Source organism: Priceomyces carsonii, assembly GCF_900007245.1.
Source record: "Priceomyces carsonii strain CBS4050 genome assembly, scaffold: Debaryomyces_carsonii_scaffold_5, whole genome shotgun sequence".
NCBI classification, from domain to species: domain Eukaryota; kingdom Fungi; phylum Ascomycota; class Pichiomycetes; order Serinales; family Debaryomycetaceae; genus Priceomyces; species Priceomyces carsonii.
Genome location: NW_026946678.1, coordinates 649527 through 674249, shown reverse-complemented (window position 1 = coordinate 674249; position 24723 = coordinate 649527). Strand labels below are relative to the sequence as shown.

The following is a 24723-nucleotide window of genomic DNA, read 5'->3' as shown; positions in this document are numbered from 1 at the left end:
CATCATCTCCGAATGCTTCTTTTGTAGTAATAGATTGGCTACTTATGTACGATACGTGCTTCTGATAGTATTCAGATTTCCATGAAAGTCTTGGATGACTCTATTTTTGGAGTTCAGGCCATCATTAACTGCTTTCGAGGTGTTCTAATCCAATGGATTTCTTTTTTCTTTGAATTTGAAATCAATCAATCATCCTCTGTTACATTTACTCTTTAATAGCACTGATTTATAAACTGATAAACTGATAAGAATAAGATTTATTTGATCTTAATTTTTTTTTTTAAATCGCGAGTATATTTACCTTTGTTTTTATGTTGATAATAACAGCCATTTGAACCATAGTTGATGCCTAATAATAAAACATGTCAACAGATAGACCTTATTTGGATATTGAGACCATAAAAAATGCTGCTGAGCTAGTCAATTCCACATTGATTTCAAAAGCTTATATCGACGATGAAATCAAGTTCATTTCTATCGACTGGAAAGATCTCTTAAAGAATCAAGTGTCAGATTTAAAAATTACGGAAGAGATATACAATAACGACAAAAATGGGCTCAATATTATATATTCTTTGTTGCAGGCGCTTGATAGAAGTAAAGCGCAGCATCGGTCTTCGAATAAGATCCTTGGGCAGAAAGACGCCATGATAGGTACCCTTAATAAAAAAATTGAATCACTTGAAAGTAGACTAGTTGATTCTGAGTCTAGATTGGATAAGGTAATTCAATTTGACAAAGGAAGTCTCACAAAGAAGGTTCAGGAACTAAGTCGGATCAACAAAATTCAGACTCAGGATTTGAATAAACTTAAGATTTGGTGTTCAGATGTCAGAGCTAAATATCATATTGAATTGAAAAAAAAGAATTTGGAGATAGATCAGTTGAGGAATAAATTGATATCTAAAAGAAATTTGTCGTCAACGATAACTTATGGAAGACCTCTTTCGTCGTCCCCTTCAGAAGACATTCCAAACGTGAACCTGAACGTGGTTCATAATAATATTCCAAGTATTGATAATAGCTCCTTACACGTCCACCAGTCATCTAACTTAGAGCCTTTGATACAGAAAGAATATGAAGAAATTGTATCCGGGTTGACAACAGTAATTGAAAGTTTAGTTACTGAGAATTTCAAACTCGCTACATTTATAAAGTCCCTCAATGATTATTATACTAATCTTAACAATCAAATTTCAAACTCAAAATTTAAAAATTTAGAGACAAATTTGCTAAACCCATCGGAAGCGATTGATTTAAATGCTATATCGAATTCAGACTCAGATGAGACTAAAAAACATTTCGATGAAATGGAATCCTTTGACTATGTCGCAAAGCCATTATTGAATAACATATATAGAAACTACCATAACATAAGCAACTTGGTGGAGCAAATTAGTACAAATTCCATGACGAGCCATCATGAATCAGAAGATATGAGAAAAATAAAGCAATTAACTGAGGAACTCGAGATAACAAAAAGAAACTGGCAGGAAGCAATCAAAACTTTGGAGAGTTGGAAGGCTTATCGGCGTAAAAGTGACGTTAAAGATTAATCCCTATCATTTTCTATTTGACTTCGACCAGAGTGCACAATATCCCGTAAGGCTCATTTAATACTTTTGGGAGAGCCTATGTTTTTCAATACTGTCGTTTCTAGAGAAATGACTCTCAATGGAAAATCTTTAACTAAATCCTTCTCTTGAGTATCGCTTATCGGTGATTCCCTAAACCTGAGAGAAAGATTGCTAGTGTTTGCATCATACTCCAAATAGGTATTAAGAATGATACCTGTACAATAGACCTCGTCATATTTTAAATCAGATGTGTCCATTACGATATCAATTTCCGAATGCTTGTTCATGGTTTCCTGCGAAGATAGATTTTCAGTGAAATCAACAATATCTGTAGATTCATTAGTGTCGACTATTTCTTCCGAAGTAATCCTTGAAGTACATCGAAGAGATTTATTGATTTCTTTATCTTCATCTTCATCTTTTATATAAAATTTCACGATTCTTAAGAGATCCCCAGCCTGTAGAACATTGAACTCATTTTCATGAAGACCGTGAAAAGATTCCACAGCGACAACAATACCTCCTAAGGATATGAATGACCCCAGAAAAGGATCTCTAACTTGTCTGATCATTTTTTTGTCTTTGGAGCACTGTATCAACTTTTGCAACATTAAAGTTCGAGAAAAGCTGTCATATTGATCGTAATTGCCAAAAGCCATACCAGAAGGTTCCGCTATAATGGTTTTGAGACTATTATACTTAGTATTATAGTTGATAGAAGTTACTTTATTCTCCTTGAAGCCCTTTCTCCCTTCTCCGGCTACCTCGCACCTACTGTTGGTATGATCCATTGCACTCATATATGCCAGTGTGTCTGTATTCATATTATCATCTTTGGAGATGTTGACTAATATATCTCCATCAATTGCTGAGCTCAATGGGGATAACATCTTTTCTGACATTGGGACGCTTCTCAAAGCTATGTTAGACAGAGTTTGATCCCTAGTTCCATTGTCTCCAACGAGACTTTCTTCATCTTCGCTTCCTACTGGCCAAAAATTTGATCGGATTTCGGCTGCTTTGGTCTGTTTTAGACTCCTAGGTCTCCCAATACCTAACTGTAAATCTTTAAATCGGTAGATGTCTCTACCAACATAAACTGTACAACAACAACATGTATATGCGACCACGATTAAGGTAGTTATGAAAAATACACCCACTATGGATGCCACAATTGATCCAATGACTACACCATTATCCGTCATGTTCTATGACTTATTAATATTACGGTACAATAAAATATATCTCTCTTCTGAAATGCTTAGACGTGGTAAGAGGATTTGGTTGCAAAGTTATATCTTGGATGATGCACGACTTTAAGATCATACAAGATTGTGACTGAGCAGCTCTTTTGAATTAGTCCTTAAATTTCGAAGGTGCTCCAAATCGATCTAATTCGGAATCAATGTCTATGAGATCATCCAAGAGTGCCTGGTCGTTTTTCTTTTGCAATTCTCTTTCAGAATCAATTTGCCTATATTTCCGCTTCGACTTCTTAGCTCTACTTTCTTTCTGCTTTTTCTTCCTGTCCGCAATAACAGCCGTTCTACAAGTTTCTGGATGTTGAATTTCCTCTAACTTCAACGCTAGAATTTCCCTTGCTCTCTTTCTATTCTGTTCTTGTGATCTCGAGTATTGGCAGGTGACGACTATGCCAGAGGGCTTATGAGTTATCTGGACCTTACTGTTACTTTTATTGATCTTTTGTCCTCCAGGGCCCCTGCCTCCCTTTAAGAAATTCTCCTCTAATTCATCTTCTATAATTAACCACTTGGGCCTTGGAGGTAATTTGTTCTTTTTAGGAATACTGTAAGATCTGCTGTTAGAAATAGGGCCATGAAATACGAAAGTTGTCCATCTGTGGGCTGCCTTAACTTTAAGGAAATTCTTCAACATTGTTAATATATAAGTATTTCAATCACTATGAGATATTGGAATAATGAAGGATCCGGAACATGAGAAGATGTTGAGATATTGCTTCAATCTTAAACGACAATAATAAAATGGTTTTCTGAGTAAATTTGGTCCTGTACGTAAGACCATTCGACATTGATCTCTATCAAGACTATTCAAGGCAGTTGATTAAGAATGTTAAAAGGTGGCAAGAAGTGATAGCTGAAGAGGCAACGAGAGGAGACGAAAGGCGAAAAAATAACTTAACTTATAGCTTTTATATTTTATATTTTCTCCCAGTATGACCGCCTGAAAGCATGAGATAAATGTAATGGGTACGATACGAATTTTCTATTGCTCGTTGATTATACTGACATCTACTTGCAGAATTTAAATCATGGGTCATAAACAGGCATTGAGTTAGCATCATAATAGGCTCACCGATGCATTGCAACATGGTCTGTCAACGTGTTATAGATTGTTCAGAGTTTCGATAAAATCTTAAATATGTAAAGCTTAATTTGTAAAAAGCTCTTTAGAAAGTATATGTGAAATACTGTTTCATAGTTAGTACAATTCCAAGTCCAACCGTACCCGATGATTTCGACTAGAAGTCTCTTTCTAGTGTATTGTGTTACTCAGGATGAAAGTTTCAAACAATTTAGCTCATCGGACGCGCTTCATTTTTGAAGCATTTTTTCCTTTTTAGGTAAGTCTATTGGGGACATTAACACGTCTATCTCAATTATAATTCACAACTATTTTAATTAACAGCTTTTCAGTTTTAAGTTCATATTGATTCTTATCGTTGATTGACTGTCAATCTCTTATTTCAAAGCTAATTATAATATGTCATTCGAGAGACCAGAGATCTATGGCGCACAGGTCTTACCTGGCGAACAACCACAGGAAAACTCGTTCAACGAAATAACAAGAGCCTTTCGTTCTTTTATCCTTGAATTTAGGCTTGGTAGTCAGTTTATTTACAGAGATCAGCTAAGAGAAAATCTACTTATTAAGAATTATTTTTTGAAAGTCAATTCAGAACATTTAATAGGCTTCAATGAAGAATTGAATAAAAAATTAACTGATGATCCTACAGAAATGATTCCTTTATTCGAAAATGCCATTACTGACATTGCGAAGCGGATTGCTTATATCTCAAATGAAGAGACCCCGACAGATTTTCCAAGCTGCCAGTTGATATTATATTCAAATGCATCAAAAACATCTATAAGGAACTTGGACTCTGAGAGTATTTCAAAAATTGTGAGAGTAAGTGGAATAATTATCTCTGCATCTGTATTGTCTTCAAGAGCCACTTTAGTGCAATTGATTTGCCGCTCATGTAAACACACAATGAAAATTAGAGTTCATTCAGGATTTGGCCAATTGAATTTACCTAATAAATGTCAAGGTACACACAATTTTGATGATACTTCTACCCAGGAAAAATGTCCCCCAGATCCGTATACAATTGTACATGACAAGTCTACCTTTATCGATCAACAGGTGTTGAAATTGCAAGAGGCGCCAGATATGGTGCCTGTAGGGGAAATGCCTAGGCATATTCTTTTGCAAGCTGATAGATATATGACTAACCAAGTAGTTCCCGGTACAAGAGTTACAATTGTTGGTATATACTCTATTTATCAAGCCAAAAGCCGATCTTCTGGGACTCTTAATACAGTGGCTATTCGTAATCCTTATTTACGTGTGTTAGGAGTTCAAACGGACGTTGATAATGGAGTAGGAGGACAAGGTATTGTTTTCAGTGAAGAAGAGGAAGAAGAGTTTTTAAGACTCTCTAGAATTCCTAATTTATATGATGTATTTGCTGATTCTATTGCACCTTCTATCTACGGAAATAAAGATATTAAGAGAGCAATTGCCTGCTTATTAATGGGAGGGTCCAAGAAGATATTGCCTGACGGTGTCAGATTAAGAGGGGACATTAATGTCTTACTATTGGGAGATCCAGGTACAGCAAAATCTCAGTTATTGAAGTTCGTTGAGAAGATTGCACCGATAGCTGTCTATACATCAGGTAAAGGTTCATCAGCTGCAGGTCTAACTGCTTCTGTTCAAAGGGACCCACAAACGCGTGATTTTTATTTGGAAGGTGGTGCCATGGTATTGGCAGATGGAGGGGTGGTGTGTATTGATGAGTTTGACAAAATGAGAGATGAAGACAGAGTGGCAATTCATGAGGCAATGGAACAACAAACGATTTCAATAGCGAAAGCAGGTATCACTACTGTATTGAACTCAAGAACTTCAGTATTAGCGGCTGCAAATCCTATTTTCGGAAGGTATGATGACTTGAAAAGTCCAGGTGAAAACATAGACTTTCAAACCACGATTCTTTCCAGATTCGATATGATCTTCATTGTTAAAGATGAGCACAATGAACAGAGAGATATTTCAATTGCTCAACATGTTATGAATGTTCATACCGGTGGCAAGTTTTCTGAACAAAATCAAGAAGGCGAAATATCCATCGAAACCATGAAAAGATATATTCAATTCTGCAAGCTCAAATGTGCACCTCGTTTGTCCCCAGAGGCGTCTGAAAGGTTGTCGTCTCACTATGTCTCCATAAGACGTCAATTACAGATTAATGAAACTGATATGAATGAACGCCTGTCAATTCCAATTACGGTTAGACAGCTTGAAGCTATCATCCGTATTACAGAATCCTTGGCAAAACTACAATTATCACCCGTAGCTTCTGAGGAACATGTTGAGGAAGCAATCAGACTCTTCACAGCATCAACCATGAATGCGGTTGATCAAGGTGTCTCTAGTGGTGGGCTTATAACCAGCGGAGAAATGAATCAAGAGATTAAGAAGATTGAGCATGAACTAAGGAGAAGACTTCCAATAGGATGGTCAACGGCATACAAGACACTAAGAAGAGAGTTAGTTGACTCTGGTAAAGCCAGCCATGCTGCTCTCGACAAGGCTCTCTATATTATGGAGAGACATGAAGTCATTAAATTTAGGCATCAACGCCAAAATATTTTACGATGCGGAGTCTGAAAATTTATTTATTTACTGTTTCCCTAGTTTATGTATTTTCTTCAGTCTTCAAATAATTATAATGAATATATAAAGTTCTGCACATAATGAACGATTTTTTTACGAATATATTATTTCTTCGAATATCTCTTTGTAAAACTTTATAGATTCAAGCTTCATACAATATGACTACTGACGAACAGATTAGCGATGGTCATGATGACTTTATGTTTTTTGGCTTGGGTGGGTGTAATGAAGTTGGTCGATCATGCCATATAATTGAGTACAAGAATAAGGTAATTATGTTGGATGCTGGTGTTCATCCAGGACTATCAGGCTTGTGCTCATTGCCTTTTTATGACGAATATGATCTATCTAAGATTGACATCCTTTTGATAAGCCATTTCCATTTGGACCATGCTGCATCTTTACCATATGTGATGCAGCATACAAACTTTAAGGGAAGAGTATTTATGACGCATGCGACAAAGGCAATTTATCGATGGTTACTTTCAGATTTTGTGAGAGTTACATCAATTGGTGGTGGAGGTGACTCAAGACTTAATAATGGGACTTCAGGAGATGGTTCCAGTAATTTATATACCGATGATGATTTAATGGGCTCATTTGACAGGATTGAAACAATTGATTATCATTCTACCATTGAGATCGACGGTGTTAGATTCACTGCGTTTCATGCTGGCCATGTCTTGGGTGCTTGTATGTATTTAATTGAAATCGGGGGGCTTAGAGTCCTTTTTACTGGTGATTACTCTCGTGAGGAGGACAGACATTTGCAAGTGGCTGAGGTTCCCCCAATGAAGCCCGATATTTTAATTACAGAATCGACCTTTGGAACAGCTACCCATGAACCAAGGCTCGAAAAGGAAACTCGGATGATGAGAATCATCCATTCTAGTTTATTGAAAGGCGGTCGTATCCTCATGCCAACTTTTGCATTGGGACGAGCACAAGAATTGCTATTGATTTTAGAAGAATATTGGTCTCAGAACGAAGATCTTCAAAATATAAGTATATATTATGCCTCCTCTTTAGCAAGGAAGTGTATGGCTGTATATCAGACTTACACCAATATTATGAACGATCATATTCGTCTAACTGCATCAAGTACTAATGAAAAACAAAACCCTTTTGACTTTAAATTTATTAAATCCATTAGAAGCTTGGGTAAATTTCAAGATTTGGGCCCATGTGTTGTCGTTGCATCTCCAGGTATGTTGCAAAATGGTGTCTCTAGAGAGTTGTTGGAAAGGTGGGCTCCCGACCCTAAGAATGCTGTCATAATGACAGGTTATTCCGTTGAAGGTACGATGGCCAAGGAGCTACTATCTGAGCCACAGACCATTCCTTCACTTATAAATCCGGAAATGACTATACCTCGTCGTTTGAATATTGAAGAGATATCTTTTGCTGCTCATGTAGATTTCCAAGAAAATGCTGATTTTATAGATAAGATCAATCCTCTGAAAATAATTTTGGTTCACGGAGAAAGTAATCCCATGGGTAGATTGAAATCTGCATTATTGAGTAAGTATGCCTCGAGGAAAGGAACGGAGCAGGAAATAAAAGTGTTCAACCCTAGAAACTGTGACGAACTTAAGATAAACTTTAAAGGTCTAAAGGTCGCCAAGGCCCTAGGCTCATTAGCAGAAGAACAGATCGATGAGCTCAAGGATAAAATTGAAGAAATTTTAGAAGAGGGAGTGAAGGAAGAAGACGATTCAATGAATATCGATGATGAGAAAAAAGAAATCGAAGAAACTGAAAAAGATGGAAATTTGACTCCCAAAAAGGAAGATGGAGAAAATGACGTGCAAAAGAGAAATGAAGAAGACGAACAAAATGTAATAAAATTAGATAAACCGATATCTGGCGTTCTTGTCTCGAAAGATTTCGATTTGAACCTTCTTCAATTACAAGATTTGCATGAATTCACTCAGCTATCAACCTCCATAGTCAAATCTAAAATTAAGTTGAAAATAAATGCAGACATATCATTAATGCAATGGCATTTAGAACAGATGTTTGGTTTTATCAAGATAATTAGTGATGATAAAGATCTTTGGGAGTGTCTCATTATGGACATGATTGATATCACTGTGGACAGATCAAAACAAGGTGGACTTTTTTTAACAGTTGAGTGGATCAATGACAATCTCATAGCAGATTCGTTGGCTGACAGTGTCATAGCCATCCTATATTCTATTGACTCGTCACCGGCATCCGTCAAAATTTCGTCGAAATCTCTGTCACATCTGCATCATAAGATTAAAAAGGAGGAGCTGGATAACGATATAATAGAGAATGATGGCTTAGCACATGCAAGCAGCTCGATAAGCAGTAGACTTCATCGTATCTCGGAATTATTGAAAGCTCAATTTGGAGAAGCTTTCTCGCTAGAGGACAGTAAATCTGCAATAATTAAGATCGGTAATAATAAGGCGAAGATTGACTTCGTAAATTTGTCGGTCGAATGTGGCTCCAAAATTTTGAAAATTCGAATTGAAAACATTATTAAAAGAGGGTGTGATTTAGCAGCTCCCTTAAGCCAGTCAGAGAAATTTGTATAGGTTACTTCAACATAATAAAGCATTTACATCTTCTCGGTCGTGTAAAGTCCATTTTTTTACTATATTTTCTTTTGATGTTCAGACGTTAAATCTTATAACTAACGTAGTTTCATTACCTTTGTAATAAGACTAAAGCAAATACTATGGCGTAAGTATAAACTTTTCGTTTGATTTCTACTGCGTGTAATACTGACGATACATTTAGTGAGTTGGTTGACCGTCCGCGTTCAGAATTGACTGAGCTTGAGCTCCAAAAGCTAGAGGAATTTGAGTTTTCACACGGTCCCATGTCATTGCTTCAAAGAGCAGTGGAAAGTAATGGTTTGATAGTTATCTCCTGCAGAAATAACCACAAGCTTATTGCTAAGGTTAGAGCGTTTGATAGACATTGTAATATGATTTTAGAAAATGTTAAAGAACTTTGGACTGAGTCTGTGAAGAATAATAAAGGAAAAAAGATAAAAGATATATCTAAGGAAAGATTCATATCCAAGATGTTTCTTAGAGGCGATTCTGTGGTTATAATTTTAAAAGCCTAATGTGCATTGCAAGTTCCATATAAATATACACTTGTATATTCTTATTGAAATTGAAAAGTGGAAATATCTCAGTTCAGTGGACTGTACTCTCTGAGTAGTGCAATCATTAGTATTAATTACGGATCTGATACGTCTTCTGCATTCGGTGATTTGTGGAAAGGTCTGAAATCCCGTTCTTCTAGCATAATATGCTCTTCTGGACATAGTTGGAATGTCCAAAGAGTTCCTATATACATATAAATAATGTGACGAGTTTATCCAGGCGAACTTTAACAACATCGTAAAAATTTGTTTTTAATGAGTTTGTCGCAGTAATACACCCAAAACTGTAATTTTAAATATGATAGAACACTTTCTTGTTTAGAAGATTAAATTTGTTGCTTAATAGTTTAAATCCTTCAGCTTTAAGGTACCCAGCGGTATAGCAGTTACATATTTACCGTTATTTGCGGTAAATAAATATGAAGCTAAAACTCAGGACCCAAAGCACCGAAGCCTTGAAATCTACACTCTCTTTGATAAGCCGAGTTAGAAGGTTTGTGGTACTTCGATTTACATATTCCCAACTATATATCATTCTGGTTGACGAATATTCACTGGAGCCCCAAGTATGGTGCAAACTACAGATGAATAGCATATTTGACCAGGTTGAAATTCAGAGTCTAAAAGATAACACTATTTTACTTGAAATAAATATTGATTTATTTCTTCAGACGCTTAAGCATTTCGACAGAGCAAATAGTGATGGATTGAATATAAGACTCCAGAGGAAAGACACTCTAGGGGGTGAAGGTGTTGCAACAAAACAAGGAAGGGTGGCATCATTGGCCATGTATTATTCTAACATTAATTCACATCAGAACTCAATTAATCATACATTCAGGATTCCAGTTAAGATAATGAAAAATAACGATGAAAGCTTCATATCAAGAGAGCCTGAGCTAAGAGATGTACAGTTGATGATGAAGCTACCAAATGAATTCGTCACGACCTATAAGAGACTCGAGAAGTTTAAAAAGCCAAATCAAAAGGAACTCTTAACGATCAAAGCAAGCCGAAGGAATGAAGGGCTACTTGCTTTTGTTCTCAAGGAGGAAGGAAAGTATAGAGTGACTATTACTTGGAATAACCATTTGGAAGTTATAAAACCTGACAACCCGAATCTCAATAATAGTAACAATGGTCTAGATACGTTCCAGAGCATTCGAGAGTCCCAAACTTCCACAAACGAAGAAATTGAGGAAGAAGACAGAGAGATTCATGTTAAACTTAAAGATTGGCTGATGTCTTCGAGGATCGTGGCAACTTGTAAGTCTATCTTATTTCTAATGACTCTGAATGGGTGTATGTTGCATTGCTTACTAGATGACGCAGGTAATATTCAAATTACCTATCACATTACTGGTGTTGTTGTACGCTCTGATACTGATAATATGTAATTTTTCCTTTAACTTGCTTCTAATGACTCATGCCTTTTCGTAATTTTTGCAATTAGTCTCGCGAACATCGTTTTTTAAACTTTAATACTTTTTTTTATTTTTGATGTCATCTTCTTTCAAATATTTCTTAAGAAATGACAGAAGAAAGAAGTTTAGATAGAAAGGAGCCTTCATATTTTGGAGCTGGACCGGCTTTAATACCTGGCTCAGTTTTGAAACAAGCGGCTTACGACCTCATCAGTTATGATGGAGACAACATAGGTGTCGGAGAAATATCGCATCGTTCAAAGCCTGCTATTAAAATAATAGACGATACTAAAAGAAATTTAAAAAATCTTCTAGATATCCCAGACACTCATGAAGTATTTTTTATGCAAGGAGGTGGTACTACTGGCTTTTCATCGATTGTGTACAATCTTATGGCCAACTATGCCAAGACTCATAATGGTAAGAAAGGTAAAGCCGCCTACGCAATTACTGGATCGTGGTCGAAGAAAGCAACCGAAGAAGCTCAAAGATTGGGATTTGATGTTGAAATTGCCGTTAATACGGCGGATAAGAAATATGGTGATATTCCACCTTACTCTGAGTGGAAACCAATTGACAAAGAATGTGCTTATTTGTATATTTGTGACAATGAGACTGTGAATGGAACTGAATTTCACGATATCCCTGGATCTGATTATCTTCCAGAAGGTGTTGAGTTGGTCGCTGATATGTCATCTAATATTTTGTCCAAGCAAGTCGATGTTAGCAAATATGGGCTCATTATGGCAGGTGCTCAAAAGAACATAGGACTTGCGGGTTTAACTATTTACATCATAAAACGTACTCTTCTTGAACAAGCATCAGACTCAGAATTGCACAAGTATGGTCTTCCTTTGGTTCCAATAGCCTTCCACTATCCCACAGTTGTGAAAAACAACTCCGCATACAATACAATTCCGATTTTCACTTGCCACATTTTGCAATTGGTCACTGCTAAATTACTCAATGATGGAGGGATCAAGTCAATTGAAGAAGTGAACGACAAGAAGGCTGATCTTTTGTATAACGCACTTGAAAAATATCCTAATTTCTACTTTTTACCAGTGGCCAATCCTGATATCAGATCAAGAATGAATGTTGTATTTAGGCTACCAAATGAGCAATTAGAAGAGAAATTTGTTAAAGAAGCAGCTGAAAAGAATTTGAAAGGTTTAAAGGGTCACAGATCTGTCGGAGGGATGAGGGCGTCGATTTATAATGCTGTCACTCTTGACAGTGTTAAACAACTTGTTGATTTCATAAATTATTTCGCTAAATCAAACTCTTGAGCTGGTTGAAAACAGTACCATGCAGCATAATATAATAGTATATATATACTGCTAATAGTCTTTTTACTAAGTAATAGGCAGAAGCGAAGTAAATCTTTATTTTATCTGAATTTTTTTATTTTTTATTTTTTATTTTTCTTGAACAGTCAATATATCAATATTCATCGCATCGTTATAAAAGAATCGTTAGGAAGGCTATTTACTTATGATAATAGCGTTCGCCAGTCGAGCAAGAGCCTCGAAATTCCTCAATGGGTTTTGTAGGGCTTCTTCTAATGCTGTTAGACAGCAGCAGGTGAAAAAAAATACAACTATTCAAGACAAAAAGCTATCGTTAGATAAAGATAACTATATTAAGTCGATCCAAGAAAGGATATCAAAGATTCCAATAGAAAATTACAGAAACTTTAGTATTGTTGCTCATATTGACCATGGAAAGTCTACATTGTCAGATAGACTATTGGAAATGACGGGTGTAATACAACCAGGTGATTCGAATAAGCAGGTATTAGATAAGTTGGATGTAGAAAGAGAACGTGGAATTACGGTCAAGGCTCAGACTTGTACCATGTTTTATAAGAATCCAATAACTAACCAAGATTACTTGCTACATTTGGTTGATACTCCAGGTCACGTCGACTTCAGAGCAGAAGTATCTAGGTCTTATGCTTCTTGTGGAGGTGCTCTCTTACTAGTCGATGCTTCGCAGGGTGTTCAAGCTCAAACCGTAGCTAACTTTTACTTAGCTTACAGTATGGGTCTAAAATTGATACCAGTAATAAATAAGATTGATCTTGATAATGCTGACATTCCAAGGGCGATGGACCAAGTTGAAAATACATTCGAGCTTCCTAGAGAAGACTGCATTCCTGTAAGTGCTAAAACAGGATTAAACATAGATAAGATTATCCCTAGTATAATTGAAAAAGTTCCTTGTCCAGCAGGTGACATAGACAGACCTTTGAAGGCATTATTAGTCGATTCGTGGCATGATCCATACGTGGGAGTTGTTATGTTGATCCATGTCGTTGATGGTAGCTTAAAAAAAGGAATGAAATTGATTTCAGCTCACTCAGAAAAGAGGTATGATGCAAAAGAAGTTGGGATCATGTATCCCGATAAAACTCCATTGCAGGCAATAACCGCAGGCCAGGTGGGTTATATAATTCCTGGAATGAAGGATCCTAGCGAAGCAATGATTGGTGACACATTTTTCCAATATGGTGAGCATCAGGGCCTAACGCCGCTCCCTGGCTTTGAAGAGCCTAAGCCAATGGTATTCGTTGGCGCTTTTCCAGCTGATGGAGCAGAGTTTAAGGTAATGGATGATCACATACAAAATTTGGTGTTGAATGATAGATCGGTAACTTTGGAAAAGGAAACCTCTAATGCATTAGGACTTGGTTGGAGACTAGGATTTTTGGGATCTTTACATGCTTCAGTATTCCAAGAGAGGCTCGAAAAGGAATATGGAGCTAAGATTATTTTGACTGCACCCACTGTCCCTTATAAGATGGTTTTCAATGATGAAACAGAAAAGGTGATTACAAATCCCAATGAATTTCCAGGAGCTGACTTCAGGAATCAGAATATTACCATGTTGATGGAACCGTATGTAAAAGCAATTATTACAACCCCAAATGAGTATGTTGGCGTGGTAATGTCACTATGTGAAAACAACAGGGGTATTCAGAAAGAACTAGAATATCTCACAACTGGTCAAGTCCTTTTGATTTATGATATACCGTTAGCTCAATTAGTAGAAGACTTTTTCGGAAAGCTCAAAGGATGCACGAAAGGTTACGCTTCACTAGATTATGAAGATTCTGGATACAGAAAGTCTGATATAGTAAAGTTGGAGCTTTGTGTAAATGGTGAGCCACAGGATGCTCTTACGCAGATTTCTCATCGATCTCAGACTCTTTCTAGAGGAAAGGAGAATGTTGCAAGATTTAAGGAGTACCTTAGATTTCAGCTTTTTGAGGTTGCAATACAGGCTAAAGTTGGTAACAAAGTTGTGGCAAGAGAAACTATTAAAGCGAAGAGAAAGGACGTGACGCAGAAATTACATGCTGCGGATATATCCAGAAGAAAGAAGCTTTTAGAGAGACAAAAGGAAGGTAAAAAACAAATGAAGTCAACAGGAAAAGTTCACATCGATCATTCGGCGTTCCAATCATTTTTGAGACGTTCATTTTAGATCGCTAATATAATAATCAATACAACATGTAAGTAGTGTATCCCATTTCTGTATATATTGAACATGCATCATATCAAAAGCTTAGATCACCTCTTTAAGAATTTTTTATATACAACGTTATTTGTTTCTTCGACATATCTGTACCCTGACTCATTCAAAAAGTCCTGGAAATCCTCTTCTTTTGTGTCTTCAGGTAAAGCGAAGCCACATAGAACCTTCCCAATATCGTGACCATGGTTCCTGTAATGGAAAAGAGTGATATCCCAGTCAGTCCTCAATGCTTTTAAAAACTTCGTCAAAGCACCTGGTCTCTCTGGAAATTCAAACCTGAATATCCTTTCATTCTTCAACTTATCAATTCCTGGGCCCGGTGATTTTCCTCCAACGAGATATCTTCCATGAGTTTTAGCTAGCTCATTACCCGAAATATCGTCAACCTCGTATTGATGGTCTTTATCGGTCATATTCTCTAGAATTGATCCCATCTCTTTCTCTTTATCTATGACATTAAAACTGACATATATGCTGGCGGGATAATTGCTGCTGAATCTGTATGAAAATTCAGTGATAGCTCTAGGATCGATTATGCTTTGTAACTTTGCAAATTCTCCAGGCCTTTCAGGAATAGTGACTACTAACGAAACCTCCTTTCCTTCTCCCAAAACAGCTCTTTCGCTAACGAACCTGAGCCTATCGAAATTCATGTTAGCACCACTCAATATACAGACATATGTTTTGTCTCGATGATCAATATCCTTATGTTCGTTAATATACTTCTTAACTCCTGCCACTGAAAGAACACCAGATGGTTCTGCTATCAGCCTTGTATCTTCAAATACATCTTTAATTGCAGCACATAATTCGTCAGTCAGGACTCTTACGACATCGTCCACATGTGTTCTGCATATTCTCCATGTTTCCTCACCCAATATCTTTACGGCAGTACCATCAGCAAAAACTCCTACTTTATCTAACGTCTCTCTTTTGTCTGCCTTCAACGACCGATATAAAACATCAGAATCATAGGTTACAACTCCGATAATCTTCACATGTGGAGCAACCTTCTTCAAGTACAAAGCTATACCTGCAATAAGCCCGCCTCCTCCAACAGGAACAAATACTGCTGTGAGCTTGTCCAATCTTGTTTGACGTGTTATTTCTAATGCAGATGTTCCCTGACCTGCAATGACATATGGATGATCAAAAGGGGGGATGTTTATCAAATTGTTTTCCACGCTTAACCTGGAACACTCCTTTTTGGCTGCATCAAAATCGTCTCCATAAAGGACAACTTGGGAACCTAACCTCGATACATTCTTATATTTGATTGAAGGAGTAGAGGTTGGCATTACAATAGTCAGGGGAATCTTCAATTTGTTGGCCGAATACGCAACACCTTGAGCATGGTTCCCTGCTGAACATGCTATGACACCTGTCATCGGCATCTCTGATTGTGCATTTAAATTAGCAATCATATTATATGCTCCACGCAATTTGAAAGAAAAGACTGGTAAAAGATCTTCTCTCTTCAAGTAAATATTGGAATTACACTTGTTCGCCAAATTGACGGCATTATGCAATGGGGTACCTGCTTCATCAACAACATCATACACTCGGGATGTCAATATCATTTTTATATAATCCACATCGCCTTCTGGCGTGTAGTCAGAGTCTAAAATTTCAGGATATCTCTTTGGATTTTTTACCGTGTTCCATAACCTCGTAGAAGTTCTAAGGCTTTTCTTTGTTGAAATAAAGCTACGAGGGTGCCTCATGAGCCTAGAAAGACTCATATTTTTAGCTATCATTTCCAGAAGTTAAAAGAATTACTTCTTCTATAATCGGCTCATGAAAAATTATCTAACGACTCGCACATTTAAATTTCAATGTCGCTACAGAATGACTCAAAACGGAATAGCATGGAACCATGCTAGCATTATGGAAAATAAAACTGCGTAACTAAGTAAAGTTTTGTGAAGAAGCTATATTCATGGTCACCATGGATGTTTGCTCCCAAGCTGATGGGAACTACAATCATTAGTTAGCTTCATGGGAAGCGTGCACAAGCTTGGGCAACCTTTTTTAAGCATATAAAAAACGTGAGTGGACAGTATCCTTAACGCATAATAAGAATACCGAATGTAGCCTTTATCTGACTTCTTCGGAAGAAGGTGTGCAAAGTTTAAATTCTTCTTTATATGCTTAGGAACAATAATATGCTTGAAGTGAACATGGCATATATATAGCATTATACGTTTTCGTGATATGTTGAATGTAGAGAAATTGGTGACGAAATAGCATATAAACAAGTTTAAATGAATAAGCAAATCATTAATTATCATAGCTTGCTCTTTGACCGCTCATTGAGTAACAATGGACTAGGAATGTGTGATTTATATACAGATGTGGATTGCCAGGAACAGTCTTCATATGCATATTTGAGCAACGATAACAGTTCATCTGTTATTGGAAGCTGCGAAATGCCAAATTTGCTCCCTTTAGAAACCATCAATTTCAACAGTGTTGACACAACGAAAGCCTATGACATTGAAGGTCATAACAACACTTTGAACGCATTATCTTTCCTCTGTCCTAGTTCAAACATACCCTCAGATTATGGTAATTTCATATCAATGTCACGTTCACAACAGCTTTCGGATCCATCAGTATCTAGCTCTAGCGAGACTCCAAAAACTAACGAATTTTCTGAGGACTCTATTAATTTGCAACCATCTCAGCAAGAATCCAGAAAAACTAAACTAGAAATGGAAAATGACAATTACTTGACTGGAAATATATACAATATCACTGATGTCTCAAGCAATACATATGATCTAGGTATTATTCGAATTAAGGCACTGGCTCTAGATTGCTTGAATACGAGCAAATCTATAAGAGGAGCAATTAAAAGAGAGCTTGAACTTGAAAAAAAATATTTAAAAACGCTCAAGACAAGAGGAGCAATCACTTTTAGGGCCAAAGTTAGAAAGAGAAGGAATCCCTCTTGTGATGTACCAACTTGGCAACCAATGTCGGTATTCACTGCATTCACTGATTACAAATGCAACCATTTTGAAAATACAGATTATTTCGATAATATTCCGTCCACATCGTGCTTCGGGAGAATAAATATGAGAGTGAAAAGAGCTTGGAGTAGAGGTCCAAGTAAAAGCAAGAAATCCTGATTTTGATTCTACGGAAAACTTTAGTTGGATTGTTCCTATTATATTGATTTATGTCTTGAATACACTTCTAACATAGTTTTGCATATATGAGTTTAGATCATTTATGCTAATTATTCTAGATTCGTAGATATATGTGAAAAGATAGACCATCTAGATAAATACACAGATTTTAGATGATTGAAGATACTTTAAAATGTCTTAGCACCTAGCTTTACGAATAAATCGAAGTTCTATATAAAAGATAGACTTCCATATGTGGCTCCTTATGGTATTATAGGTATTTTAGGTTAAATTAAATCGAGGTCCCTTGGCCTAGTTGGTTAAGGCGTGGTGCTAATAACACCAAGATCAGCAGTTCGATCCTGCTAGGGACCATGTTATTACCGGGCGTGTGGCGTAGTTGGTAGCGCGTTCGCTTAGCATGCGAAAGGTCTCCGGTTCGACTCCGGACTCGTCCATTGATATTTTTTTGATTCGTAGTCTTTTATGTTGACCTGGCTATTCTTAATCCCCTTGAATTTCTTTTATATCAAAGCTGAATTTTTCAAGCAACGGGAAGACGCCACCTCTCATTTGGAATCATTGCTTGGGCCCACACGCATAAGTGTTCACCTTTGTTTTATATTTTACATCTAATAATATTGAAAAAAGTTAAGTTTGTATGCAGTACTTAAAATTTATGTCGAGTAGCTTCATTAAACGGACGAGGTGATTCAATACCCAGAATACTGTCAAGTACAGATAATCATGGAATCGCCACTTTCGATCACATTAGGTGAGCGTATGAGCGCATATCTAGTAAGCTCTGAAGATTATCTAAAACAGAGAAAAAGAACTAATAAACGTCTTTTAAAGCTCCGTCATGAATTAAATTTGATTACGAAAGATACCAAAAACTACAAACAGAAGGAAAAAATCTCAAAAACAGGGGTAGAAGATTATAACAAAGATGAAAGAGTTGGACTACTTCTACTTTTAACTGCGGAAAGGGATATTTTATATGCCCTTGAACTTAAAAGTTTGATGGAAATTGGTAGTCATAGAGCATCATCTTATAAGACCCTCATGATTAGTAGAATAAAGAGGGCTCTTATGACCTCAAAGAAATTACTTGAAATCAGTAAAGAGGAAAAGGATGATATAAAATTGCTCGAATTGTTTACTTATACTTCCTTAATTCAAGGATTTTTATCTATTAATAAGAAAAAATGGCCGATAGCCACAAATGCCTTTTCAATTTCTAAATGTGCCTTAGATTTCTTGCTTTCTCGCCTAGATGAAAGCCCGGAAGAAAACGAGATTGATTCCATTCAGTATAGGAAAACATTTCTCAATGAGATCGCTGATACAATTGTGGATCCATCGTTGAGCTTGGTAATTTCGCAAGATGAGTCGCTTCATGAGAACACAGTCGATTTAAGATCCATTTCCCGTAAGCATTGTCACGAAAATTTGTTGCCATACTTGCACCCTGCTGTGAAAATTATACAAAAAATCGACCCCAGATTCGTTTCTGAAATCTCTTCATCAGTAGATCTTCTCAAATCTATTGAGTGGAGGGGACATGAGGCTCTGTTGTATAACGATGAGATTTCGTTCAAAATTATGAAGTTGACCGACGAGAACAAAAATCCCTGGAAAAGCTTTAAAGATGCAAACCAGTTTGACTCTCTCTTAGCAGGTTGGAGAGAAGTTTTAGATTTGCATACCACAGATTTAGAAAAAAGCAGAGACGATGATGATCTTGAGAAGGTGCAGGATAGAGCTATTCTTCTTACATACATCAATTACAATTTGCTATTTACAAGATTAAAAAGAGATATGTTAATTATCGACCAGTTGAATGATTCTACTAATATATCAAAGAGGCAAGATATCGCCAGATTATATGGTACCATAATTGAAACAATTGAAGAAATCAAAGATTTACCTGGTGTTTATAACGATGGTGACTTATATGAGTCCTTGGAAAGATTATCGCTGTATTTCGCCGCTAAGAAGCATATTAATCTAGCTGATTCTTTTATCTTGAATAAGAAGTTTCCTGAGGCTCTCAAAATTTTCAAATATATTTTTGACATACATTCACAACTGGGAGATAATTATTTCAAAATTAAAAAGTTTCCTTACGATGTTGCAACCAATGACGGCTATAGCAAATTTCAAAGGGAATTAACAAAATTGATCACTCAGGCCCAAATATCGGCTCAATTTGCCAAGGACTCATCTTCTATCTTTTCATCATATGCGATAGAGAATCTTCACAAATATCCAAGCTCAGATTTTAACTCGTTGGTGAGATTAAGAGAAGAATCTAATATCGAACCAATATTATGCAAACCTGTTTTGTTCGATGTTGCTTTCAATTATATCGGCTATGATTTCGATAGCTCTAGTTCACGTGCAGCCAGTGATCCATCACCGGCCGATATAGATTCGTCGAAGGGAAAAAAGAGAGGCTTCCTTGGATTATTTGGTCAAAACTAATTTTCAACTTTTCATTGTAACCTTTTAAATAGCGAATTTACGCAAAAAAGAATGGCGCGAGCGACTTTTCAGTAATTTCTGGAAAATATGTAGAGATTTCTTTTGTTCAAAGATAACTTTATTTCTCCACAAAAAGGGTTGAGTAATGGGAAAGACAATCACTCTTTTGGGATGTGTATTGGGGCTATATGTATCTTTCCTTTCGTGGTCAGTTTTGCAGGAAAGAATAAACACCAAGCCATATGGAGTCAATGCGATAACTGGTGAAGAAGATTATTTCAAGGCGCCATTGGTAGTCAACATAATTCAGGCATCTCTCGCCTCACTTGTTGGATTTTTATACTCAATTGTATGTCACCAAGGTCTTCCATATACTGTATTTACGAAGAATGAAAAGGGGGATTCATTAAAAATATTTAAATGGCTCTTTTTGATTTCGCTTACATCGAGTTTATCAGGGCCAATTAGTTATCTTTCTTTAAAGCATGTGGATTACTTAGCTTACTTGTTAGCTAAATCGTGCAAATTGATACCAGTAATGTTTGTTCATTTTGTATTTTACGGGACAAGGTTTGCAAAGTACAAGTATATTGTTGCAGGGTCAGTGACTTTAGGAGTTTTAGTTTTCACCTTATCTCAGCCTAGAAAAAGTTCAGAGACAGTATTCAACGATGGTAACAGCTTGTTAGGTATTTTTCAATTGCTACTCTCTATGTTCTTGGATGGTCTAACAAATGCAACGCAGGATCAACTATTTAAAGTTCAGAATTCGAAAGACTTTAAGGGAAAAAAGGTAACAGGTTCCACTCTAATGTGCCTATTGAACTTGTTCATGGTAATAATGACGTTACTTTATACTTTGATATTCAAATATGAATCTGAAATAATTTATTCAGTTGAATTTGTAAAACGATATCCGGCGGTTCTCATTCACATTATAGAGTTTACAATCTTGGGAGCTATGGGTCAAATATTTGTCTTTATCATACTAGAGAAATTCGATTCCTTAGTCTTAGTGATAACTACGGTGACTAGAAAGATGATTAGCATGATATTGAGTGTTTTTTTATTTGGCCACGATTTGAACTTGATACAGCAATTTGGTGTCGCTTTAGTGTTCGGTGGAATAGCTTACGAATCTTTAGCTAAGGCCGAAGGAAAGCCAAAGAAAAGTACTAAGCTAAAGAGCCAATAGGCTATTTATTTCTGGAGTAAAAAAAATCATATATCGATAGACTAGATGTTATATACCATACTAAAAAGTAAATAAAACAAAGTAAAACACATTATATATTTTGCGGTTTTTTATAGAAGTATAATGGTAACCATCCCTAAAATCATCGGGATTCGATGGCCACAGAGGTTGTCTGTCTATGAAATATATCAGAAATTCACCTGTTTCTTCCCTAGGGCGTTTTATACGTCAACCTTAGCATGGTCCATTTACGTATTGATTTATAAAATTGCATATGAGGTCATTTCAATCCAATATAGTGAAAAGATGCTCGGACTATTTACAGCAACAATTGGGGCTTTATTATGTTTTCTTTGCATGTATACTTATGTTATGGTAATTGTCGCCGATTCCGGATCTTCGAAGGATTTCGAAGAACTAAGAATAGAGGAAATGAACCCTTCAATGTCTTCGAGATACAAGTCAGATAACCCTTATGATCATGAAGGAGCAAGCTCTTCTTTGCTATCTCGTGGAACATTACCCAAAGCATCTCGTCCCCCTAAGGAATTAACATTTCATTTTGCTAATCCAGAGAGTGGATTTCGATACTGTAATAAATGCTATACTTGGAAACCAGATCGGTGTCATCATTGCTCTAAGTGTGGTAAATGTGTTTTAAGAATGGATCATCACTGTCCCTGGTTTGCTATATGCATTGGGTTTTACAATCAGAAATTCTTTGTACAGTTCCTTGGATACATTACTCTTTATACCGGTTTCTTATTTATTGTATCCCTTTCCGTGCTATGGAAGTTCTTTATGGGACAAGAGTTTCAAAACAGCTTTCTATCGGTCAATATTGTTTTGGAGTTTGTTTTGAGCATTGCCTTCTTTGTTACGCTTGGTGCTTTTTTTGGTTTCCTGTGCTGGGCCGTGCTAAAAAATTTGACAACCATAGAATTTCAGGAAAGGACCTGGTTTAAGGATGGCGACAATGGCTCAAACTTTAAATACGAATTCGATAGTCATGGGAAGCAGAAAAGACTCGAACATGTGTTCGATTTAGGATACAAGAAAAATTGGAAGAGCATAATGGGTTCTAGATGGTACGAGTGTTTAATTCCATGTACAGTGACAGATAGAAGGTTTCTGATGGGTACAAACAATGGCATCAACTTTGATGTAAATCAAGCTCTGTATGACAAGTGGTTGCATAGTATGGAGTTACAAGCTCGACTAAATCAGCAGCTAGCAGATTATCAAAAGAGAGTGAAAGATGAAAGAGAATTAATGTGAATATCAATAGTTCTCTTTAGGAGCGTAGACTAGTAAGCATATTTAATTGATATATCTTAGGATTGTTACATATCCTGTAAATAACACAAAAGCGGGTAACTTCGAATATCCGCCTATTTTCTAAGTGTTCAGACCTCAGACCTCAGACCTTTTCACAGTTTGTAGACACGCTTAACGCTTTCTCTAAGTTTTGCGATCAGACTCGAGTCACGGATAAGGTAATAGTTTAAGAGTCCTTCGACTTGCTCCTTGAAGTTTTTTTTTTCAGTTTTCGAATTTAAGGACTTTATTGTTAGGATTAACTAACGAAAGTGAACTAAGGTCTCCTGGAAAGAAATTTCAAAAAAACATTTCAAAATGTATGTTCAATTACCCTTCGACGACTTTAAAGTTGATCCCACCCAGAAAAAGCGAGTTGCTTACTTTTATGATGCTGATGTCGGTAACTATGCCTACGGTGCTGGGCACCCTATGAAGCCTCACAGAATAAGAATGGCACATTCACTTATCATGAACTATGGATTATACAAGAAAATGGAGATTTATCGTGCCAAGCCGGCAACAAAACAGGAAATGTGCCAATTTCATACTGATGAATATATTGACTTCTTGAGTCGAGTGAACCCTGATAATTTAGACATGTTTTCCAAAGAACAAATAAAATTTAACGTGGGAGATGATTGTCCAGTTTTTGATGGTTTATTTGAATACTGTGGGATTTCAGGCGGTGGATCGATGGAAGGAGCTGCTAGGTTGAACAGGGGAAAATGTGATGTCGCTATAAATTATGCCGGTGGATTACATCATGCGAAGAAATCTGAAGCCTCGGGATTTTGTTATTTAAATGATATTGTTTTAGGTATTATAGAGCTACTCAGATACCATCCGAGAGTTTTGTATATCGACATTGATGTTCACCACGGTGATGGGGTTGAGGAAGCATTTTATACCACCGATAGGGTTATGACCTGCTCGTTCCATAAATATGGAGAGTTTTTCCCGGGTACCGGAGAATTAAGAGATATTGGTGTTTCCAAGGGTAAATACCATGCGGTGAATGTTCCATTGAGGGACGGTATTGATGATGCTACGTACAAATCGATTTTCGAGCCATTAATATCTAAAATCGTGGAATGGTATCAACCATCTGCTATAGTTTTGCAATGTGGTGGAGACTCTTTAAGTGGTGATAGGCTAGGATGCTTCAATTTATCTATGAGAGGACACGCAAATTGTGTTAATTTTGTTAGATCTTTTAATATCCCAATGATGGTCGTCGGTGGAGGTGGTTACACTATGAGAAACGTTGCTCGTACGTGGGCATTCGAGTCAGGTTTATTAAATAATGTAATACTACCTTCAGAACTCCCATACAACGAATATTACGAATATTATGGTCCAGATTACAAATTAGACGTTAGGCCATCTAATATGTACAATGCAAACTCGCCAGAATTTTTGAATAAAATTTTAATGAGTATAATATCTAATTTAGAAAATACTAAGCATGCTCCTTCGGTTCAAATGAACCACGTTCCGAATGACCCAGAAGATTTGGGAGATGAGGAAGAGGATACACCCGCTGCAATAGATACTAAAGGAGGATCACAACAGGCTCGCGATGAGCTAATTGAGCCCGACAATGAATTCTACGATGATGATGAGAAAGATCATGGAGAAAGGAACATACATAATAATGGTGCAAGTTCACATTCGGAACCAGACTCACAGTCAAATGGAAATAACCCTTTAACAGACCAAGAAATGAAAGAAATTGATGATTTGAATCAAGATTCTAGTTAATTAAGCTGGGAACTAGTGGAGATTTCACTAAGGCTGAAATAAAAGTATTTAGACGTATAAGATGTTTATTTTAAATAGTCGTAATTTTACTCGTTAGAAAACAGACTCTTTGACTCATCTCAGAGTAATTTAATCACCTGATTTAAAATTGTCATGAATAGGAGGGGCTTTAGCAAAACTTAAACGTTAATCTAAATTG

At 36.5% G+C, this 24723-nt stretch overlaps 16 protein-coding genes across 16 annotated transcripts, besides 1 other annotated feature; 12 read left to right on the top strand and 4 right to left on the bottom strand.

The window, feature by feature from the left end:
• Nucleotides 1-362: 362 nt before the first annotated feature.
• PRCAT00004678001 (uncharacterized protein) lies at nt 363-1556 on the top strand (the record flags this gene model as incomplete). The annotated part of the gene is made up of 1 exon (XM_062954690.1): nt 363-1556. The coding sequence occupies one exon, from the start codon at nt 363-365 to the stop codon at nt 1554-1556; it is 1194 nt and encodes a 397-aa protein (XP_062811367.1).
• A 53-nt stretch (nt 1557-1609) lies between these two features.
• PRCAT00004677001 (uncharacterized protein) lies at nt 1610-2782 on the bottom strand (the record flags this gene model as incomplete). The annotated part of the gene is made up of 1 exon (XM_062954689.1): nt 1610-2782. The coding sequence occupies one exon, from the start codon at nt 2780-2782 to the stop codon at nt 1610-1612; it is 1173 nt and encodes a 390-aa protein (XP_062811366.1).
• Nucleotides 2783-2933: 151 nt separating this feature from the next.
• PRCAT00004676001 (uncharacterized protein) lies at nt 2934-3473 on the bottom strand (the record flags this gene model as incomplete). The annotated part of the gene is made up of 1 exon (XM_062954687.1): nt 2934-3473. One exon carries the CDS (start codon nt 3471-3473, stop codon nt 2934-2936), a length of 540 nt encoding a protein of 179 aa, XP_062811365.1.
• Nucleotides 3474-4319: 846 nt separating this feature from the next.
• Nucleotides 4320-6512, top strand: CDC46 (MCM DNA helicase complex subunit; the record flags this gene model as incomplete). Its single annotated transcript, XM_062954686.1, has 1 exon — nt 4320-6512. One exon carries the CDS (start codon nt 4320-4322, stop codon nt 6510-6512), a length of 2193 nt encoding a protein of 730 aa, XP_062811364.1.
• Nucleotides 6513-6676: 164 nt separating this feature from the next.
• Nucleotides 6677-9082, top strand: PRCAT00004674001 (cleavage polyadenylation factor subunit; the record flags this gene model as incomplete). Its single annotated transcript, XM_062954685.1, has 1 exon — nt 6677-9082. One exon carries the CDS (start codon nt 6677-6679, stop codon nt 9080-9082), a length of 2406 nt encoding a protein of 801 aa, XP_062811363.1.
• A 287-nt stretch (nt 9083-9369) lies between these two features.
• Nucleotides 9370-9621, top strand: SMD2 (mRNA splicing protein; the record flags this gene model as incomplete). Its single annotated transcript, XM_062954684.1, has 1 exon — nt 9370-9621. The coding sequence occupies one exon, from the start codon at nt 9370-9372 to the stop codon at nt 9619-9621; it is 252 nt and encodes an 83-aa protein (XP_062811362.1).
• Nucleotides 9622-10082: 461 nt separating this feature from the next.
• Nucleotides 10083-11060, top strand: MEC3 (Mec3p; the record flags this gene model as incomplete). The annotated part of the gene is made up of 1 exon (XM_062954683.1): nt 10083-11060. One exon carries the CDS (start codon nt 10083-10085, stop codon nt 11058-11060), a length of 978 nt encoding a protein of 325 aa, XP_062811361.1.
• A 134-nt stretch (nt 11061-11194) lies between these two features.
• Nucleotides 11195-12376, top strand: SER1 (O-phospho-L-serine:2-oxoglutarate transaminase; the record flags this gene model as incomplete). The annotated part of the gene is made up of 1 exon (XM_062954682.1): nt 11195-12376. The coding sequence occupies one exon, from the start codon at nt 11195-11197 to the stop codon at nt 12374-12376; it is 1182 nt and encodes a 393-aa protein (XP_062811360.1).
• Nucleotides 12377-12581: 205 nt separating this feature from the next.
• On the top strand, nt 12582-14576 carry PRCAT00004670001 (GTPase; the record flags this gene model as incomplete). The annotated part of the gene is made up of 1 exon (XM_062954681.1): nt 12582-14576. One exon carries the CDS (start codon nt 12582-12584, stop codon nt 14574-14576), a length of 1995 nt encoding a protein of 664 aa, XP_062811359.1.
• An 86-nt stretch (nt 14577-14662) lies between these two features.
• On the bottom strand, nt 14663-16384 carry ILV1 (threonine ammonia-lyase; the record flags this gene model as incomplete). The annotated part of the gene is made up of 1 exon (XM_062954680.1): nt 14663-16384. One exon carries the CDS (start codon nt 16382-16384, stop codon nt 14663-14665), a length of 1722 nt encoding a protein of 573 aa, XP_062811358.1.
• A 186-nt stretch (nt 16385-16570) lies between these two features.
• Nucleotides 16571-16918, bottom strand: PRCAT00004668001 (uncharacterized protein; the record flags this gene model as incomplete). The annotated part of the gene is made up of 1 exon (XM_062954679.1): nt 16571-16918. One exon carries the CDS (start codon nt 16916-16918, stop codon nt 16571-16573), a length of 348 nt encoding a protein of 115 aa, XP_062811357.1.
• A 138-nt stretch (nt 16919-17056) lies between these two features.
• Nucleotides 17057-17761, top strand: FGR12 (Fgr12p; the record flags this gene model as incomplete). Its single annotated transcript, XM_062954678.1, has 1 exon — nt 17057-17761. The coding sequence occupies one exon, from the start codon at nt 17057-17059 to the stop codon at nt 17759-17761; it is 705 nt and encodes a 234-aa protein (XP_062811356.1).
• A 292-nt stretch (nt 17762-18053) lies between these two features.
• Nucleotides 18054-18137: a sequence feature (Short protein (PRCAT00004666001, CUM66979.1) was converted to a misc_feature.).
• Nucleotides 18138-18508: 371 nt separating this feature from the next.
• PRCAT00004665001 (signal recognition particle subunit) lies at nt 18509-20248 on the top strand (the record flags this gene model as incomplete). The annotated part of the gene is made up of 1 exon (XM_062954675.1): nt 18509-20248. One exon carries the CDS (start codon nt 18509-18511, stop codon nt 20246-20248), a length of 1740 nt encoding a protein of 579 aa, XP_062811355.1.
• A 145-nt stretch (nt 20249-20393) lies between these two features.
• On the top strand, nt 20394-21443 carry HUT1 (Hut1p; the record flags this gene model as incomplete). Its single annotated transcript, XM_062954674.1, has 1 exon — nt 20394-21443. One exon carries the CDS (start codon nt 20394-20396, stop codon nt 21441-21443), a length of 1050 nt encoding a protein of 349 aa, XP_062811354.1.
• A 123-nt stretch (nt 21444-21566) lies between these two features.
• Nucleotides 21567-22721, top strand: PRCAT00004663001 (palmitoyltransferase; the record flags this gene model as incomplete). Its single annotated transcript, XM_062954673.1, has 1 exon — nt 21567-22721. One exon carries the CDS (start codon nt 21567-21569, stop codon nt 22719-22721), a length of 1155 nt encoding a protein of 384 aa, XP_062811353.1.
• A 357-nt stretch (nt 22722-23078) lies between these two features.
• Nucleotides 23079-24524, top strand: RPD31 (histone deacetylase; the record flags this gene model as incomplete). The annotated part of the gene is made up of 1 exon (XM_062954672.1): nt 23079-24524. One exon carries the CDS (start codon nt 23079-23081, stop codon nt 24522-24524), a length of 1446 nt encoding a protein of 481 aa, XP_062811352.1.
• Between the last annotated feature and the right edge of the window lie 199 nt (nt 24525-24723).